The following is a 20282-nucleotide window of genomic DNA, read 5'->3' on the forward strand; positions in this document are numbered from 1 at the left end:
GAGTACCAGAGAAACACCTATTTCTGCTTTATTGACTGTGCCAAAGCCTTTGACTGTAGGTATCACAATAAACTGGGGAAAATTCTGAAAGAGATGGGAATACCAGCCCACCTGACCTGCCTCTTGAGAAACATGTATGCACCTCAGGAAGAAACAGAACTGGACCTGGAACAACAGACTGGTTCCAAACAGGAAAAGGAGTTTGTCAAGGCTGCATATTGTCACCTTGCTTATTTAACTTATTTGCAGAGTACATCGTGAGAAATGCCGGGCTGGATGAAGCACAAGCTGGAATCAAAACTGCCAGGAGAAATATCAATAACGTCAGATAGGCAGATGACACCACCCTTATGGCAGAAAGGGAAGAAGAACTATAGAGCCTCTTGACGAGAGGGAAAGCGGAGAGAGTAAAAGCTACCTTAAAGCTCAACATTCAGAAAACGAAGATCATTGTATCTGGCCTCATCACTTCATGGCAAATAGATGGGCAAGCAGTGGAAACAGTGGCAGACTTTATTTTGGGGGGCTCGGAAATCACGGCAGATGGTGACTGCAGGCATGAAATTAAAAGATGCTTGCTACTGCTGCTGCTAAGTCACTTCAGTCATGTCTGACTCTGTGCGACCCCACAGGTGGCAGCCCACCTGGCTCCCCCATCCCTGGGATTCTCCAGGCAAGAACACTGGAGTGGGTTGCCATTTCCTTCTCCACCGCAGGAAGGTGAAAAGTGAAAGTGAAGTCGCTCAGTCATGTCCGACTCTTAGCGACCCCATGGACTGCAACCTACCAGGCTAGTCTCTCCATGGGATTTTCCAGGCAAGAGTACTAGAGTGGGTTGGCATTGCCCTCTCTGAAAAAGATGCTTTACGGCTTGTGCCTTAGCCAGACTACTTTGGGTTAGAGGGCGTTTTTGAGGAGATCGAGTGGGGAGCAAATCAGAAGGCTGTTGTAGGTGTCCTGGTATACGATCTCAGGACCTGAACAAGGATGGCAGTGGGGATGGAGAGAAGGAGCTGCAACGGAGAAAGATTTTAGTGGATATGACTTCACAGCTCAGTAGTTCATTACAGACAGGGGAAATATGAGCAAGAGGCAAAGAATGACGGCAGGCTTCTAGTCTAAGGAACTGACAGCAAAGCCTGGAACCATACTTGCGTGGTTGAGATTCAATCAGTGAGTAACTTGTGCTCAAGCAACTTTCTCCAAGGGGAGTAATTCCACCATTAAACTGTAGAAATACTGTTCCTGGGCCCTCGTACGTGCGAGTCCCTGAGCACTTGGCATTTCATGAGAATGACGATCGCTCTTTATCTGGTCATCCAGGAAGGCTGTGGCTTTAGGAGCGAGGGATGGGCGTGTTTTAAATAAAGGGTGTTGAGAGCCTTGCAGGATCTTGGGCAGTCAAATAGCTTCCTGAGCACTGACATTTATTTCTTAATTTTTAAATTTACAATTCATCCAAATCTTGCAGTCCAAAACAAACGAACAAACAAATGTGAAAACATCACAGAAAAATAATATCTGAAAATATCTGATCGCCTTGTGATTCGTAGGGGATAAGCCTAAACTGCCCTTGAAATTGAGGGACTAGTGAATATTGGCCCTCAGATCTCATCATAATCAACGATGAGCAACTTTTGAAGAATTGCCAGAAGTATTTTCAAGTTCGCTGACTTCTCCTGAAGTCAAGATTGCTAGCTGTGATGATTTAAAAATCACTAATTGGCTTTTCATGAAGATGGCGCCGAAGGCGAAGAAGGAAGCCCCTGCCCCTCCTAAAGCTGAAGCCAAAGCAAAGGCTTTGAAGGCCAAGAAAGCAGTGTTGAAAGGTGTCCACAGCCACAAGAAAAAGAAGATCCGGACGTCACCCACCTTCCGGCGGCCCAAAACACTGCGGCTCAGGAGGCAGCCCAAATATCCTCGGAAGAGCGCCCCCAGGAGAAACAAACTTGACCACTATGCCATCATCAAATTCCCCCTCACCACTGAGTCAGCCATGAAGAAAATAGAAGACAACAACACACTGGTATTCATTGTGGATGTCAAGGCCAACAAGCAGCAAATTAAACAGGCTGTGAAGAAGCTCTATGACATTGACGTGGCTAAGGTCAATACTCTGATCAGGCCTGATGGAGAGAAGAAGGCATATGTTCGACTGGCTCCTGACTATGATGCTTTGGATGTTGCCAACAAAATTGGGATCATCTAAACTGAGTCCAGCTGGCTAATTCCAAATATAAGTTTTCTCTATGTAAAAAAAAAAAAATAAATAAAAAAAAAATAAAAATCACTAATTGATAAACACCAATACAATTAATTAACATCCACATAGCCAATGTCTGCGGAGCCAGGCATAACAGAGTCTAAATTAATCAGATGGGATTCCTATTTTGCAGTGCAGTTGATGAGACAAGTTACACAAGATAGGAGATAATATAAGTCAAAAGTGAAGCTATATGAGCAGTGCTTTGGGGAATAAACACTGATATGTAAATCGTCACTTCTGTGAAGGATTATTTCATAGATCCAGCCTATGATTTCCTAATCTGTTCATAGACGTCAGTGTTTAAGTAAGGGACTTTACTCCAGATGGAGCAAAGTGTGAATTTTCCAGATCCGTCAAATTGAATCCTTCAAGAAACAAATAATTTTTTGAGTCAACTTCTCTTAGAGATCTCTGAAAATTGAATTCTACATTACAAACACTTCCAACATTTCTGCCTGGAAAAATCAGAGTAGATGGAGCTGTGGTAGCCATTAGGAATATTCATAAGTATCCAGCCCATGGAGGACTGCACTTCCCCACTCCCTTGGAAAGGAAGTGTGATCACTGACTATCTTTGGCCGGCGAAATGTGCATCTAAGTGTCTCTGTCACTTCTGTTAGACGCTTCAAGGGTCAGCGTGTAAGCCACACATTCCCCTCCTGGCCACTGTACTTATTATGCAAAATGTCTGTGCAAATAAAGCCTCCCTCAGACTGGCTCTCTGAGACAGGAAAGGGCAGAGGCCCCTGCTGACCCACACTGACCAAGTAGCATGAGCTAAAAGTTAGCTTTAATTGTTTTAAGCTCAGAGTGTTGGGGGTGGGGTGGATTCATTCCTGAAGGGATACCTAGCCTGCATTATATTGGAATTCTATCTAACCATTAACGGACAGAGCAAGGTCATTAACATCATGGCGTTGTTTGAAAGTGGACACTTCACATTAAAATCTAGATTTCTGGCGCCTGTTGGCAAAAACCCTGACATGTTTGTACATGGTTGATCCCTTGAGCACATCAACAAGCAGGTATATATTCTCCAGCTCATGACAGCCCTCGTGACTCACTATGACCATACCTGAGCAGTCTTCCTCCCTGAGGGGGGGTGTAGATATTTGACTTTCATCCTCTATCCTAAACGGTCTAAGCATCATACACGTACTGTGCTGACTGTGGTCCACTAGATTGCATCTCATTTCCAGTTACAAACTTCAGTGACACTTGTAGCAACACAAAAAAGTACAAATATCCTCAATACAGCACAACGAAATCTCTTAAGAAAAGAGATTTTGGAATTCAGTTTCCTAGGTTCAAATACCGGCTCTACCATTTTCTATCTGTATCTGGATGGCCTTGCCAGAAGAGCACTCAGCTTTCAGCAAGGTACCACCTGCCCCAAACATCCACTTGTCCAGCAGACTAACAAAAACATGTTAGGAAGCACACATTCTTCCTTATTTATTTATTTATTTATTTATTTATTTTTTACCTTTTGGATCCTAGCTCGCCAACCAAGGACGAAACCTGCGCCCCGCCAGCTGCATTGGAAGCATGGAGTCTTAACCCCTGAACTGCCCGCGAAGTCCGAGGAAGCACACATTCTAGAGGGACTAATTCAGCATTGAAAACAACCTTTATCCTGTGCTCCTGCTCAGTCGCTCAGTCGTGTCCAACTCTTTGTGACCCCCATGGACTGTAGCCCACAAAGTTCCTCTGTCCATGGCATTTCACAGGCAAAAATACTGGAGTGGATTGCCAAGTCCTACTCCAGGGGATGTTCCCAAGCCAGGGACCGAACCTGGGTCTCCCGCACTGCAGGCAGACGCTTTCCCATCTGAGCCACCAGGGAAGCCCCTCGCTAGGTACCTGGAAAGGGGGAGGCGGGCCACCGCCCGGCTTTCGACCACCACCGCCGCCGCCGCCGCCGCCGCGTCCCCGCCCGCGGGCCTCGACCCTGCCGGGCCCGTGACGCATGGGGGCCCCCAGTGCGCCGGTCGACCGCCGCCCGGAGGTCCCCGCCGACGCCAAAAGACCACCCCCACATCCCCCCGAAACGGGCAGAGCCCTCCCCCACCACCTCCTACCCCGGTACGGCCGCCCCCCCGGACCCCGTCCACTCCCCTCAACCACCGGGGCCCCCTACCCGCGCCCGCGGCCCAGGCACCCTCCTCCCTCCACCACCAAGGGCAGAGAGGACGGGAAGCGTGGCGCCAAGCGGGCAGGGACACGACAGAGGTGAGAGGGCGAGAGACAAGACAGCCGCGCGCGGCGTGGGGAGGGGTGGCCGGGAGCAAGCCCCGAGGCTCGGAGGGCGTGAGGAGGCGTCTGGCGACCGCGCGTCAGGCCCAGAGCAGCGGACGACGACCGGCTGAGGCAAACAGGTCCAGGGCCAGCGGCGGGACGCGTCGGGCAGGCAAGCGGCCCAGCGACGGGGAGCCGCCAGCCGGCACGCCGCACAGCCCGCAAGACGCGACCGGAGGATCCGCGCTGTGCGGTCTGCGGCTGGGGGGAAGGCAGCCATGGCCGGCGCCGCGGGCAAGGCGCCTGCGGTGGGGTGGGGGCGCGCTGAGCACCGCCCACCACCACCACCCACCCCACCCCACCCCTCGGACCCAACCTCGAGGGAACTTGGCGGGGAGGTCGGGCGGAAGAGGGACACCGGAGACGCCGCCACCGGGCGCGGGGCAAGGGCGGCGGGGGCGCCCGGCCGAGGATGGAGGGGCTGGCGGGAAGGCGGAGGAGAGCCGTCTCTCCCACCCGACCCGCACTCTGCACGCCGCCCCCACCACAGTCTCCCGCGGGGCCCCTCCTCCCAGACGGCTCTCCCTCCCTTACCTTCCAAATCCGGCCAGGTTAATGATCCTTCCCCAGGTTCAACTATGGAAAACGTGTCAGCTGATCTGTCTATAATTCAGGGATAAAACTATGACTACAGAAAGGAAAGATGACCTGACCTAGGAGGGCCATGATGTTCTACAGAACCAGAGAAAACTGGTTAAAATAAAAAAAAAAAAAACAACAACACTTTTTTTCTTGGAAACTGTAAAGCTGGTTCTTTTGCACATCAATTAAAAACAGAGCTTGTTACAAAGGCTTGCCTAGGGCAGAGCTTGAAGTTAACCATTTCCTGAGAAAACAATGCCCACTTTGCCTGAGACCTCAGCCTTGGGCAAATGAGAACTTCAACACCCCCCTCCCCCCAAAAAAGGGGGAGTCAAAGAGATATTTTCAATCTTAGGCGGAAAACTAGAAGACCTCTGTGTGGATTTCTGTATGTCTCAGTGTGAGTCTTCTGTTTTTTGATAATATTGCTGAAGCTGTGAGTGAGTTCTTATTTAAATAATCTAAAGAAAAGGAAGCCCTCAAGAAATGCAAAGAAATACTCTAATATTTCTAAATACAAGGGGAAAAAAGCTCTAAATACAAGAAAAAAATGGACCTAAATGAATTTTGGATTCATGTGAATTGGGAACTAGTCAATAGTAAATATCTAGTATTTTATTTTTTTCACTACTCTAATATAGACATGTTTAAGAGTCATTAACATTAAGCATAAACTTTTCACAGTGCCTAGATTTACTATAACTTAAATATTGCTATATTGTTATCTCTCTCACAGACTGGTCAACAAAGAAAGTACCTCTAAAAACAAACCAAAACCACTCCTAAAAAATAGAAATGCGATATGAGCTTTTAGGTAAGCTATTAAAAATAATTATACTTTAAAATATCTGTCTATAGTAGTCTCGATTGAAGGCAGAGGAGAAGGGGACAACAGAGGATAAGATGGTTGGATGGCATCGCTGACCCGATGGACATGAGGTTGAGCAAGCTCCGGGAGTTGGTGATGGACAGGGAAGCCTGGCAGCCTGCAGTCCATGGGGTCGCAAAGAGTCAGACGCAACTGAAATGAACTGAACTGAACTTACAATAGTTGCTCCAGATCTTGGCTACCTGAATGTCTGTGGTTGTGCTAGACTAAGTGATGACAGTGTATTGAATAGCTAGGTCATGTCATAAATTAAGGTTCTGAAACATTCACCACTTGACAGGGCCTTCGTCTTACACAGAAACTAAAGAGATTTTGACTATCCATGAATAGTGTCTGGTGCCATGCTGAGATGTGCAGTGTAAGAAAGCTTTTTTTTTTTTTTTTTGATAGTATCGCTGATACGTATGTTCACCAGTCTGTAAAATGCCAATATAAAAGTCAGTTCTCGGTTGCTTAAGGAAAAATGTATGACTTGTAATTAAAGAAGGTCCGAGGAATGAAATCGCATTTGATGAAGGAAAAAGAAGTAGTTCTGACTGACAGGTGGCAGTTTCAGGATGGGGGAAGCAAAGGAATGGGTACAGAATGGGATAAGGAGGTTTTATGGAAAGTGGACCCCCAGAAAAGAGTTTTGTGCCTAGTACAAGGTTTCTTGAGATGTTGAACTGCCTTTGCTGGTGGATTTTTAGTTTCTTTACCTCTTAAATGATCCGTCCTAGGTTTACCTTTGAAATCTTTTGTTACCTTTGGCTAAGTGGCTAAGTATTCTTTCACAGCCTACCTGACTGTCATAAACCCTTTTGATATTTGTGAACAAACCTTCCTAAATAACTGACTTCTAGCTAACTTTGGGATACTTCAGAGGGCCCCTGAGGCCTCCCAAAGAGAGATATTTATTAAACAACCTGAGTTCATTTGGCATGTTAAACTACATGGGAAGTGTTGTTCAGAAGGAGTGATTGAATCTTCTCAGGTTATATTGTATGGTTGATGCTACTAATATAGATATCCTAGAAGTTATGTGACATTCATGAAAATCTGATACGTTCTGATAAAATGCTGTCAGTTATAATTTGAGTTATCATATTAAAGTGTTTCAAATCACAGCAATGACCAGATTTACTTTGTCAATTTCAATTTAATCAGATTTTCAACATGCCTTCTGTGGTTTCACACTGATGACTTTGCAAAAATACTGCTACTTCAAGATATACGGAAAAGACCTTTCTAAGCTTACCCATAAACAATTTTTTTGTTTGTTTGTTATCTGGTAAGCTGGTACCAGATTGGAATTTAGTCTCCTCTCTAGGTTAAGAGAGCACACTTTTCTTAGAATGCAGCTTTCAATCACAGATTATTAATTTCTTTACCTTTCAGTGATTTATCTTTGTTTTTATATTTTTTTTTTACTTCGGTAAAGTAAATAACCATTGTTTAAGATTATGGTACATGTAGGATGGACCAAGCTTTCCCCACTCCTACAAATTCTCTCAACCCCTCATATTCTTCTGATGGGACCAAGGTCTCACTTCCCTCCAGAGGGACAATCCAAGCTTTTTTTTTTTTTTTTCTGCCCCTGATATCAGAGTCAATTTGAGCACTGTTTGGTCTATAATTTAGGCATGAAACTATGACTACCTAACGGAAAGATGACTTTTTGATGCAGGATGGCCATGATAGTCCTTGGACTTCAGAGAAAATTGGTTAAAATGAAACTTTTCTTCCCCCCCCCCCCTTGGAAACTGCAAAGCTGGTTCTTTTAGCATATGCAATTGAAAACATCTAGGTTGTTAGGTCAGTTTTCATTCCAGTCCCAAAGAAAGGCAATGACAAAGAATGTTCAAACTGCTGCACAGTTGCACTCATCTCACACACTAGTAAAGTAATGCCCAAAATTCTCCAAGCCAGGCTTCAACAATACATGTGCTGTGAGCTTCCAGATGTTCAAGCTGGATTTAGAAAAGGCAGGGGAACCAGAGATCAAATTGCCAACATCCACTGGACCAAGGAAAAAGCAAGAGAGTACCAGAGAAACACCTATTTCTGCTTTATTGACTGTGCCAAAGCCTTTGACTGTAGGTATCACAATAAACTGGGGAAAATTCTGAAAGAGATGGGAATACCAGCCCACCTGACCTGCCTCTTGAGAAACCTGTATGCAGCTCAGGAAGAAACAGAACTGGACCTGGAACAACAGACTGGTTCCAAACAGGAAAAGGAGTATGTCAAGGCTGCATACTGTCACCTTGCTTATTTAACTTATATGCAGAGTACATCGCGAGGAATGCCGGGCTGGATGAAGCACAAGCTGGAATCAAAACTGCCAGGAGAAATATCAATAACGTCAGACAGGCAGATGACACCACCCTTATGGCAGAAAGGGAAGAAGAACTATAGAGCCTCTTGACGAGAGGGAAAGCGGAGAGTGTAAAAGCTACCTTAAAGCTCAACATTCAGAAAACGAAGATCATTGTATCTGGCCTCATCACTTCATGGCAAATAGATGGGCAAGCAGTGGAAACAGTGGCAGACCTTATTTTGGGGGGGGCTCGGACATCACTGCAGATGGTGACTGCAGGCATGAAATTAAAGATGCTTGCTACTGCTGCTGCTAAGTCACTTCAGTCATGTCTGACTCTGTGCGACCCCACAGGTGGCAGCCCACCTGGCTCCCCCATCCCTGGGATTCTCCAGGCAAGAAGACTGGAGTGGGTTGCCATTTCCTTCTCCACTGCAGGAAGGTGAAAAGTGAAAGGTGAAGTTGGTCAGTCGTGTCCGACTCTTAGCGACCCCATGGACTGCAACCTGCCAGGCTAGTCTCTCCATGGGATTTTCCAGGCAAGAGTACTGGAGTGGGTTGGCATTGCCCTCTCCGAAAAAGATGCTTTACGGCTTGTGCCTTAGCCAGACTACTTTGGGTTAGAGGGCGTTTTTGAGGAGATCGAGTGGGGAGCAAATAAGAAGGCTGTTGTAGGTGTCCTGGTATACGATCTCAGGACCTGAACAAGGATGGCAGTGGGGATGGAGAGAAGGAGCTGCAACGGAGAAAGATTTTAGTGGATATGACTTCACAGCTCAGTAGTTAATTACAGACAGGGGAAATATGAGCAAGAGGCAAAGAATGACGGCAGGCTTCTAGTCTAAGGAACTGACAGCAAAGCCTGGAACCATACTTGCGTGGTTGAGATTCAATCAATGAGTAACTTGTGCTCAAGCAACTTTCTCCAAGGGGAGTAATTCCACCATTAAACTGTAGAAATACTGTTCCTGGGCCCTCATACGTGCAAGTCCCCGAGCACTTGGCATTTCATGAGAATGACGATCGCTCTTTATCTGGTCATCCAGGAAGGCTGTGGGTTTAGGAACGAGGATGGGCTTGTTTTAAATAAAGGGTGTTGAGAGCCTTGCAGGATCTTGGGCAATCAAATAGCTTCCTGAGCACTGACATTTCTTTCTTAATTTTTAAATTTACAATTCATCCAAATCTTGCAGTCCAAAACAAACAAACAAACAAATGTGAAAACATCACAGAAAAATAATATCTGAAAATATCTGATCGCCTTGTGATTCGTAGGGGATAAGCCTAAACTGCCCTTGAAATTGAGGGCCTAGTGAATATTGGCCCTCAGATCTCATCATAATCAACGATGAGCAACTTTTGAAGAATTGCCAGAAGTATTTTCAAGTTCGCTGACTTCTCCTGAAGTCAAGATTGCTAGCTGTGATGATTTAAAAATCACTAATTGGCTTTTCATGAAGATGGCGCCGAAGGCGAAGAAGGAAGCCCCTGCCCCTCCTAAAGCTGAAGCCAAAGCAAAGGCTTTGAAGGCCAAGAAAGCAGTGTTGAAAGGTGTCCACAGCCACAAGAAAAAGAAGATCCGGACGTCACCCACCTTCCGGCGGCCCAAAACACTGCGGCTCAGGAGGCAGCCCAAATATCCTCGGAAGAGCGCCCCCAGGAGAAACAAACTTGACCACTATGCCATCATCAAATTCCCCCTCACCACTGAGTCAGCCATGAAGAAAATAGAAGACAACAACACACTGGTATTCATTGTGGATGTCAAGGCCAACAAGCAGCAAATTAAACAGGCTGTGAAGAAGCTCTATGACATTGACGTGGCTAAGGTCAATACTCTGATCAGGCCTGATGGAGAGAAGAAGGCATATGTTCGACTGGCTCCTGACTATGATGCTTTGGATGTTGCCAACAAAATTGGGATCATCTAAACTGAGTCCAGCTGGCTAATTCCAAATATAAGTTTTCTCTATGTAAAAAAAAAAAATAAATAAAAAAAAAATAAAAATCACTAATTGATAAACACCAATACAATTAATTAACATCCACATAGCCAATGTCTGCGGAGCCAGGCATAACAGAGTCTAAATTAATCAGATGGGATTCCTATTTTGCAGTGCAGTTGATGAGACAAGTTACACAAGATAGGAGATAATATAAGTCAAAAGTGAAGCTATATGAGCAGTGCTTTGGGGAATAAACACTGATATGTAAATCGTCACTTCTGTGAAGGATTATTTCATAGATCCAGCCTATGATTTCCTAATCTGTTCATAGACGTCAGTGTTTAAGTAAGGGACTTTACTCCAGATGGAGCAAAGTGTGAATTTTCCAGATCCGTCAAATTGAATCCTTCAAGAAACAAAGCATTTTTTGAGTCAACTTCTCTTAGAGATCTCTGAAAATTGAATTCTACATTACAAACACTTCCAACATTTCTGCCTGGAAAAATCAGAGTAGATGGAGCTGTGGTAGCCATTAGGAATATTCATAAGTATTCAGCCCATGGAGGACTGCACTTCCCCACTCCCTTGGAAAGGAAGTGTGATCACTGACTATCTTTGGCCGGCGAAATGTGCATCTAAGTGTCTCTGTCACTTCTGTTAGACGCTTCAAGGGTCAGCGTGTAAGCCACACATTCCCCTCCTGGCCACTGTACTTATTATGCAAAATGTCTGTGCAAATAAAGCCTCCCTCAGACTGGCTCTCTGAGACAGGAAAGGGCAGAGGCCCCTGCTGACCCACACTGACCAAGTAGCATGAGCTAAAAGTTAGCTTTAATTGTTTTAAGCTCAGAGTGGTGGGGGTGGGGTGGATTCATTCCTGAAGGGATACCTAGCCTGCATTATATTGGAATTCTATCTAACCATTAACGGACAGAGCAAGGTCATTAACATCATGGCGTTGTTTGAAAGTGGACACTTCACATTAAAATCTAGATTTCTGGCGCCTGTTGGCAAAAACCCTGACATGTTTGTACATGGTTGATCCCTTGAGCACATCAGCAAGCAGGTAGATATTCTCCAGCTCATGACAGCCCTCGTGACTCCCTGTGACCATACCTGAGCCGTCTTCCTCCCTGAGGGGGGGTGTAGATATTTGACTTTCATCCTCCATCCTAAACGGTCTAAGCATCATACACGTACTGTGCTGACTGTGGTCCACTAGATTGCATCTCATTTCCAGTTACAAACTTCAGTGACACTTTTAGCAACACAAAAAAGTACAAATATCCTCAATACAGCACAAGGAAATCTCTTAAGAAAAGAGATTTTGGAATTCAGTTTCCTAGGTTCAAATACCGGCTCTACCATTTTCTATCTGTATCTGGATGGCCTTGCCAGAAGAGCACTCAGCTTTCAGCAAGGTACCACCTGCCCCAAACATCCACTTGTCCAGCAGACTAACAAAAACATGTTAGGAAGCACACATTCTTCCTTATTTATTTATTTATTTATTTATTTATTTATTTATTTTTTACCTTTTGGATCCTAGCTCGCCAACCAAGGACGAAACCTGCGCCCCGCCAGCTGCATTGGAAGCATGGAGTCTTAACCCCTGCACTGCCCGCGAAGTCCGAGGAAGCACACATTCTAGAGGGACTAATTCAGCATTGAAAACAACCTTTATCCTGTGCTCCTGCTCAGTCGCTCAGTCGTGTCCAACTCTTTGTGACCCCCATGGACTGTAGCCCACAAAGTTCCTCTGTCCATGGCATTTCACAGGCAAAAATACTGGGGTGGATTGCCAAGTCCTACTCCAGGGGATGTTCCCAAGCCAGGGATCGAACCTGGGTCTCCCGCACTGCAGGCAGACGCTTTCCCATCTGAGCCACCAGGGAAGCCCCTCGCTAGGTACCTGGAGAGGGGGCGGCGGGCGAGGCGCAAGGCACGCCCTGCGGGCCACCGGCCGGATTTCGACCACCACCACCGCCGCCGCGTCCCCGCCCGCGGGCCTCGACCCTGCCGGGCCCGTGACGCATGGGGGCCCCCAGTGCGCCGGTCGACCGCCGCCCGGAGGTCCCCGCCGACGCCAAAAGACCACCCCCACATCCCCCCGAAACGGGCAGAGCCCTCCCCCACCACCTCCTACACCGGTACGGCCGCCCCCCAGGGACCCCGTCCTCTCCCCTCAACCACCGGGGCCCCCTACCCGCGCCCGCGGCCCAGGCACCCTCCTCCCTCCACCACCAAGGGCAGAGAGGACGGGAAGCGTGGCGCCAAGCGGGCAGGGACACGACAGAGGTGACAGGGCGAGAGACAAGACAGCCGCGCGAGGCGTGGGGAGGGGGGGCCGGGAGCAAGCCCGGAGGCTCGGAGGGCGTGAGGAGGCGTCTGGCGACCGCGCGGCAGGCCCAGAGCAGCGGACGACGACCGGCTGAGGCAAACAGGTCCAGGGCCAGCGGCGGGACGCGTCGGGCAGGCAAGCGGCCCAGCGACGGGGAGCCGCCAGCCGTCACGCCGCACAGCCCGCAAGACGCGACCGGAGGATCCGCGCTGTGCGGTCTGCGGCTGGGGGGAAGGCAGCCATGGCCGGTGCCGCGGGCAAGGCGCCTGCGGTGGGGTGGGGGCGCGCTGAGCACATCCCACCACCCCCCCCCCACCCCCCCCACCCCAACCCTCGGACCCAACCTCGAGGGAACTTGGCGGGGAGGTCGGGCGGAAGAGGGACACCGGAGACGCCGCCACCGGGCGCGGGGCAAGGGTGGCGGGGGCGCCCGGCCGAGGATGGAGGGGCGGGCGGGAAGGCGGAGGAGAGCCGTCTTTCCCACCCGACCCGCACTCTCCACGCCGCCCCCCGCCCCCCGCCCCCCGCCACAGTCTCCCGCGGGGCCCCTCCTCCCAGACGGCTTTCCCTCCCTTACCTTCCAATCCAGCCACATTAATGATCCTTCCCCAGGTTCAACTATGGAAAATTTGTCAGCTGATCTGTCTATAATCCAGGGATAAAACTATGACTACAGAAAGGAACGACGACCTGACCTAGGATGGCCATGATGTTCTATAGAACCAGAGAAAACTGGTTAAAATAAAAATTAAAAAAAACAAACAAACAAACTTTTTTTCTTGGAAACTGTAAAGCTGGTTCTTTTGCATATCAATTAAAAACAGAGCTTGTTACAAAGGCCTGCCTAGGGCAAAGCTTGAAGTTAACCATTTCCTTAGAAAACAATGCCCACTTTGCCTGAGACCTCAGCCTTGGGCAAATGAGAACTTCAACACCCCCGTCCCCCCAAAAAACGGGGAGTCAAAGAGATATTTTCAATCTTAGGCGGAAAACTAGAAGATCTCTGTGTGGATTTCTGTATGTCTCAGTGTGAGTCTTCTGTTTTTTGATAATATTGCTGAAGCTGTGAGTGAGTTCTTATTTAAATAATCTAAAGAAAAGGAAGCCCTCAAGAAATGCAAAGAAATACTCTAATATTTCTAAATACAAGAAAAAAAAAGCTCTAAATACAAGAAAAAAAATGGACCTAAGTGAATTTTGGATTCCTGTGAATTGGGAACTAGTCAATAGTAAATATCTAGTATTTTATTTTTTTCACTACTCTAATATAGACATGTTTAAGAGTCATTAACATTAAGCATACACTTTTCACAGTGCCTAGGTTTACTATAACTTAAATATTGCTATATTGTTATCTCTCTCACAGACTGGTCAACAAAGAAAGTACCTCTAAAAACAAACCAAAAACACTCCTAAAAAATGGAAATGCGATATGAGCTTTTAGGTAAGCTATTAAAACTAATTATACTTTAAAATATCTGTCTATAGTAGTCTCGATTGAAGGCAGAGGAGAAGGGGACAACAGAGGATAAGATGGTTGGATGGCATCGCTGACTCGATGGACAGGAGGTTGAGCAAGCCCCGGGAGTTGGTGATGGACAGGGAAGCCTGGCAGCCTGCAGTCCATGGGGTCGCAAAGAGTCAAACGCAACTGAAATGAACTGAACTGAACTTACAATAGTTTCTCCAGATCTTGGCTACCTGAATGTCTGTGGTTGTGCTAGACTAAGTGATGACAGTGTATTGAATAGCTAGGTCATTTCATAAATTAAGGTTCTGAAACATTCACCACTTGACAGGGCCCTCGTCTTACACAGAAACTAAAGAGATTTTGACTATCCATGAATAGTGTCTGGTGCCATGCTGAGATGTGCAGTGTAAGAAAGCTTTTTTTTTTTTTTTTTTTTTTTTTATAGTATCACTGATACGTATGTTCACCAGTCTGTAAAATGCCAATATAAAAGTCAGTTCTCGGTTGCTTAAGGAAAAATGTATGGCTTGTAATTAAAGAAGGTCCGAGGAATGAAATCGCATTTGATGAAGGAAAAAGAAGTAGTTCTGACTTACAGGTGGCAGTTTCAGGATGGGGGAAGCAAAGGAATGGGTACAGAATGGGATAAGGAGGTTTTATGGAAAGTGGAACCCCAGAAAAGAGTTTTGTGCCTAGTACAAGGTTTCTTGAGATGTTGAACTGCCTTTGCTAGTGGATTTTAAGTTTCTTTACCTCTTAAATGATCCGTCCTAGGTTTACCTTGAAATCTTTTGTTAACTTTGGCTAAGTGGATAAGTATTCTTTCACAGCCTACCTGACTGTCATAAACCCTTTTGATATTTGTGAACAAACATTCCTAAATAACTGACTTCTAGCTAACTTTGGGATGCTTCAGAGGGCCCCTGAGACCTCCCAAAGAGAGATATTTATTAAACAACCTGAGTTCATTTGGCATGTTAAACTACATGGGAAGTGTTGTCAGAAGGAGTGATTGAATCTTCTCAAGTTATATTGTATGGTTGATGCTACTAATATAGATATCCTAGAAGTTATGTGACATTCATGAAAATCTGATATGTTCTGATAAAATGCTGTCAGTTATAATTTGAGTTATCATATTAAAGTGTTTCAAATCACAGCAATGACCAGATTTACTTTGTCAATTTCAATTTAATCAGATTTGCAACATGCCTTCTGTGGTTTCACACTGATGCCTTTGCAAAAATACTGCTACTTCAAGATATACGGAAAAGACCTTTCTAAGCTTACCCATAAACAATTTTTTTGTTTGTTTGTTATCTGGTAAGCTGGTACCAGATTGGAATTTAGTCGCCTCTCTAGGTTAAGAGAACACACTTTTCTTAGAATGCAGCTTTCAATCACAGATTATTAATTTCTTTACCTTTCAGTGATTTATCTTTGTTTTTATAATTTTTTTTTTTTTTTTCACTTCGGTAAAGTAAATAACCATTTTTTACGATTATGGTACATGTAGGATGGAGCAAGCTTTCCCCACTCCTACAAATTCTCTTAACCCCTCATATTCTTCTGATGGGACCAAGGTCTCACTTCCCTCCAGAGGGACAATCCAAGCTTTTTTATCAGCTTATCTGCCCCTGATATCAGAGTCAATTTGAGCACTGTTTGGTCTATAATTTAGGCGTGAAACTATGACTACCTAAAGGAAAGATGACTTTTTGATGCAGATGGCCATGATAGTCCTTGGACTTCAGAGAAAATTGGTTAAAATGAAACTTTTTTTCCCCCCTCCCCCCCCCCCCCCGGGAACTGCAAAGCTGGTTCTTTTAGCATATGCAATTGAAAACATCTAGGCTGTTAGGTCAGTTTTCATTCCAGTCCCAAAGAAAGGCAATGACAAAGAATGTTCAAACTGCTGCACAGTTGCACTCATCTCACACACTAGTAAAGTAATGCTCAAAATTCTCCAAGCCAGGCTTCAACAATACATGTGCTGTGAGCTTCCAGATGTTCAAGCTGGAGTTAGAAAAGGCAGGGGAACCAGAGATCAAATTGCCAACATCCACTGGATCAAGGAAAAAGCAAGAGGGTACCAGAGAAACACCTATTTCTGCTTTATTGACTGTGCCAAAGCCTTTGACGGTAGGTATCACAATAAACCGGGGAAAATTCTGAAAGAGATGGCAATACCAGCCCACCTGACCTGCCTCTTGAGAAACCTGTATGCAGCTCAGGGAGAAACAGAACTGGACCTGGAACAACAGACTGGTTCCAAACAGGAAAAGGAGTATGTCAAGGCTGCATATTGTCACCTTGCTTATTTAACTTATATGCAGAGTACATCGTGAGAAATGCCGGGCTGGATGAAGCACAAGCTGGAATCAAAACTGCCAGGAGAAATATCAATAACGTCAGATAGGCAGATGACACCACCCTTATGGCAGAAAGGGAAGAAGAACTATAGAGCCTCTGGACGAGAGGGAAAGCGGAGAGTGTAAAAGCTACCTTAAAGCTCAACATTCAGAAAACGAAGATCATTGTATCTGGCCTCATCACTTCATGGCAAATAGATGGGCAAGCAGTGGAAACAGTGGCAGACTTTATTTTGGGGGGCTCGGAAATCACTGCAGATGGTGACGGCAGGCATGAAATTAAAAGATGCTTGCTACTGCTGCTGCTAAGTCACTTCAGTCATGTCTGACTCTGTGCGACCCCACAGGTGGCAGCCCACCTGGCTCCCCCATCCCTGGGATTCGCCAGGCAAGAACACTGGAGTGGGTTGCCATTTCCTTCTCCACTGCAGGAAGGTGAAAAGTGAAAGGGAAGTTGGTCAGTCGTGTCCGACTCTTAGCGACCCCATGGACTGCAACCTACCAGGCTAGTCTCTCCATGGGATTTTCCAGGCAAGGGTACTGGAGTGGGTTGGCATTGCCCTCTCCGAAAAGATGCTTTACAGCTTGTGCCTTAGCCAGACTACTTTGGGTTAGAGGGCGTTTTTGAGGAGATCGAGTGGGGAGCAAATCAGAAGGCTGTTGTAGGTGTCCTGGTATACGATCTCAGGACCTGAACAAGGATGGCAGTGGGGATGGAGAGAAGGAGCTGCAACGGAGAAAGATTTTAGTGGATATGACTTCACAGCTCAGTAGTTAATTACAGACAGGGGAAATATGAGCAAGAGGCAAAGAATGACAGCAGGCTTCTAGTCTAAGGAACTGACAGCAAAGCCTGGAACCATACTTGCGTGGTTGAGATTCAATCAATGAGTAACTTGTGCTCAAGCAACTTTCTCCAAGGGGAGTAATTCCACCATTAAACTGTAGAAATACTGTTCCTGGGCCCTCACACGTGCAAGTCCCTGCGCACTTGGCATTTCATGAGAATGAGGACCGCTCTTTATCTGGTCATCCACGAAGGCTGTGGGCTTAGGAGCGAGGGTGGGCGTGTTTTAAATAAAGGGTGTTGAGAGCCTTGCAGGAGCTTGGGCAATCAAATAGCTTCCTGAGCACTGACATTTATTTCTTAATTTTTAAATTTACAATTCATCCAAATCTTGCAGTCCAAAACAAACAAACAAACAAACAAAAAATGTGAAAACATCACAGAAAAATAATATCTGAAAATATCTGATTGCCTTATGATTCGTAGGGGATAAGCCTAAACTGCCCTTGAAATTGAGGGACTAGTGAATATTGGCCCTCAGATCTCATCATAATCAACGATGAGCAACTTTTGAAGAATTGCCAGAAGTATTTTCAAGTTCGCTGACTTCTCCTGAAGTCAAGATTGCTAGCTGTGATGATTAAAAAATCACTAATTGATAAACACCAATACAATTAGTTAACATCCACATAGCCAATGTCTACGGAGCCAGGCATAACAGAGTCTAAATTAATCAGATGGGATTCCTATTTTGCAGTGCAGTTGATGAGACAAGTTACGCAAGATAGGAGATAATATAAATGAAAAGTGAAGCTATATGAGCAGTGCTTTGGGGAATAAACACTGATATGTAAATCGTCACTTCTGCGAAGGATTATCTCATAGATCCAGCCTATGATTTCCTAATCTGTTCATAGACATCAGTGTTTAAGTAAGGGACTTTACTCCAGATGGGGCAAAGTGTGAATTTTCCAGATCCGTCAAATTGAATCCTTCAAGAAACAAATCATTTTTTGAGTCAACTTCTCTTAGAGATCTCTGAAAATTGAATTCTACCTTACAAAAACTTCCAACATTTCTGCCTGGAAAAATCAGAGTAGATGGAGCTCTGGTAGCCATTAGGAATATTCATAAGTATTCAGCCCATGGAGGACTGCACTTCCCCACTCCCTTGGAAATGAAGTGTGATCACTGACTATCTTTGGCCGGCGAAATATGCATCTAAGTGTCTCTGTCACTTCTGTTCGACGCTTCAAGGGTCAGCGTGTTAAGCCACACATTCCCCTCCTGGCTACTGTACTGATGATGCAAAATGTCTGTGCAAATACAGCCTCCCTCAGACTGGGTCTCTGAGACAGGAAAGGGCAGAGACCCCTGCTGACCCACACTGACCAAGTAGCATGAGCTAAAAGTTAGCTTTAATTGTTTGAAGCTCAGAGTGTTGGGGGTGGGGGGGTGGGGGGGTGGATTCATTCCTGAAGGGATACCTATCCTGTATTACATTGGAATTCTATCTAACCATTAAGGGACAGAGCAAGGTCATTAACATCATGGCGTTGTTTGAAAGTGGACACTTCACATTAAACTCTAGATTTCTGGAAAAAAAAAAAAAAAACCCTGACATGTTTGTACATGGTTGATCCCTTGAGCACATCAGCAAGCAGGTAGATATTCTCCAGCTCATGACAGCCCTCGTGACTCCCTGTGACCATACATGAGCAGTCTTCCTCCCTGAGGGGGGGTGTAGATATTTGACTTTCATCCTCCATCCTAAACGGTCTAAGCATCATACACGTACTGTGCTGACTGTGGTCCACTAGATTGCATCTCATTTCCAGTTACAAACTTCAGTGACACTTTTAGCAACACAAAAAAGTACAAATATCCTCAATACAGCACAAGGAAATCTCTTAAGAAAAGAGATTTTGGAATTCAGTTTCCTAGGTTCAAATACCGGCTCTACCATTTTCTATCTGTATCTGGATGGCCTTAGCCAGAAGAGCACTCAGCTTTCAGCAAGGTACCACCTGCCCCAAAAATCCACTTGTCCAGCAGACTAACAAAAACATGTTAGGAAGCACACATTCTTCCTTTTATTTATTTATTTTTTTGTTTGTTTTTTTTTTTTTTTTCCTAGTTCCCCAACCAAGGACGAAACCTGCGCCCCGCCCTCTGCATTGGAAGCATGGAGTCTTAACCCCTGAACTGCCGGCGAAGTCCCAGGAAGCACACACATTCTAGAGGGACTAATTCAGCATTGAAAACAACCCTTATCCCGTGCACCTGCTCAGTCGTGTCCAACTCTTTGTGACCCCCATGGACTGTAGCCCACAAAGTTCCTCTGTCCATGGCATTTCACAGGCAAAAATACTGGAGTGGATTGCCAAGTCCTACTCCAGGGGATCTTCCCAAGCCAGGGAGCGAACCTGGGTCTCCCGCACTGCAGGCAGACGCTTTCCCACCTGAGCCACCAGGGAAGCCCCTGGCTAGGTACCTGGAAAGGGGGAGGCGGGCGAGGCGCAAGGCACGCCCTGCGGGCCACCGCCCGGCTTTCGACCACCACCGCCGCCGCCGCCGCGTCCCCGCCCGCGGGCCTCGACCCTGCCGGGCCCGTGACGCATGGGGGCCCCCAGTGCGCCGGTCGACCGCCGCCCGGAGGTCCCCGCCGACGCCAAAAGACCACCCCCACATCCCCCCGAAACGGGCAGAGCCCTCCCCCACCACCTCCTACACCGGGACGGCCGCTCCCCCCGCCCCCCCCCCCCGGACCCCGTCCTCCGCCCTCAACCACCGGGGCCCCCTACCCGCGCCCGCGGCCCAGGCACCCTCCTCCCTCCACCACCAAGGGCAGAGAGGACGGGAAGCGTGGCGCCAAGCGGGCAGGGACACGACAGAGGTGAGAGGGTGAGAGACAAGACAGCCGCGCGAGGCGTGGGGAGGGGTGGCCGGGAGCAAGCCCCGAGGCTCGGAGGGCGTGAGGAGGCGTCTGGCGACCGCGCGTCAGGCCCAGAGCAGCGGACGACGACCGGCT

The 20282-nt window shown here is 46.8% G+C and overlaps 2 protein-coding genes, 1 long non-coding RNA gene and 1 other non-coding gene across 4 annotated transcripts; 3 read left to right on the forward strand and 1 right to left on the reverse strand.

Moving 5' to 3' along the window:
- The first annotated feature begins 1726 nt into the window (after nucleotides 1-1726).
- Nucleotides 1727-2235, forward strand: LOC122453345 (60S ribosomal protein L23a-like). Its single transcript, XM_043487334.1, has one exon. The coding sequence runs from the start codon at nucleotides 1733-1735 to the stop codon at nucleotides 2207-2209; it is 477 nt and encodes a 158-aa protein (XP_043343269.1). The 5' UTR covers nucleotides 1727-1732; the 3' UTR covers nucleotides 2210-2235.
- Nucleotides 2236-9782: 7547 nt separating this feature from the next.
- Nucleotides 9783-10342, forward strand: LOC122453318 (60S ribosomal protein L23a-like). Its single transcript, XM_043487297.1, has one exon. The coding sequence runs from the start codon at nucleotides 9789-9791 to the stop codon at nucleotides 10263-10265; it is 477 nt and encodes a 158-aa protein (XP_043343232.1). The 5' UTR covers nucleotides 9783-9788; the 3' UTR covers nucleotides 10266-10342.
- A 1761-nt stretch (nucleotides 10343-12103) lies between these two features.
- On the reverse strand, nucleotides 12104-12175 carry TRNAC-GCA. The gene has a single exon. It is a non-coding gene; the product is annotated as a tRNA-Cys (tRNA).
- A 364-nt stretch (nucleotides 12176-12539) lies between these two features.
- On the forward strand, nucleotides 12540-19440 carry LOC122453319. Its single transcript, XR_006273004.1, has 3 exons — nucleotides 12540-12578; nucleotides 13988-14065; nucleotides 19389-19440. It is a non-coding gene; the product is annotated as an uncharacterized LOC122453319 (long non-coding RNA).
- Nucleotides 19441-20282: the final 842 nt, after the last annotated feature.

The sequence above is a fragment of the Cervus canadensis genome, chromosome 14 (assembly GCF_019320065.1).
Source record: "Cervus canadensis isolate Bull #8, Minnesota chromosome 14, ASM1932006v1, whole genome shotgun sequence".
NCBI classification, from domain to species: Eukaryota; Metazoa; Chordata; class Mammalia; order Artiodactyla; family Cervidae; genus Cervus; species Cervus canadensis.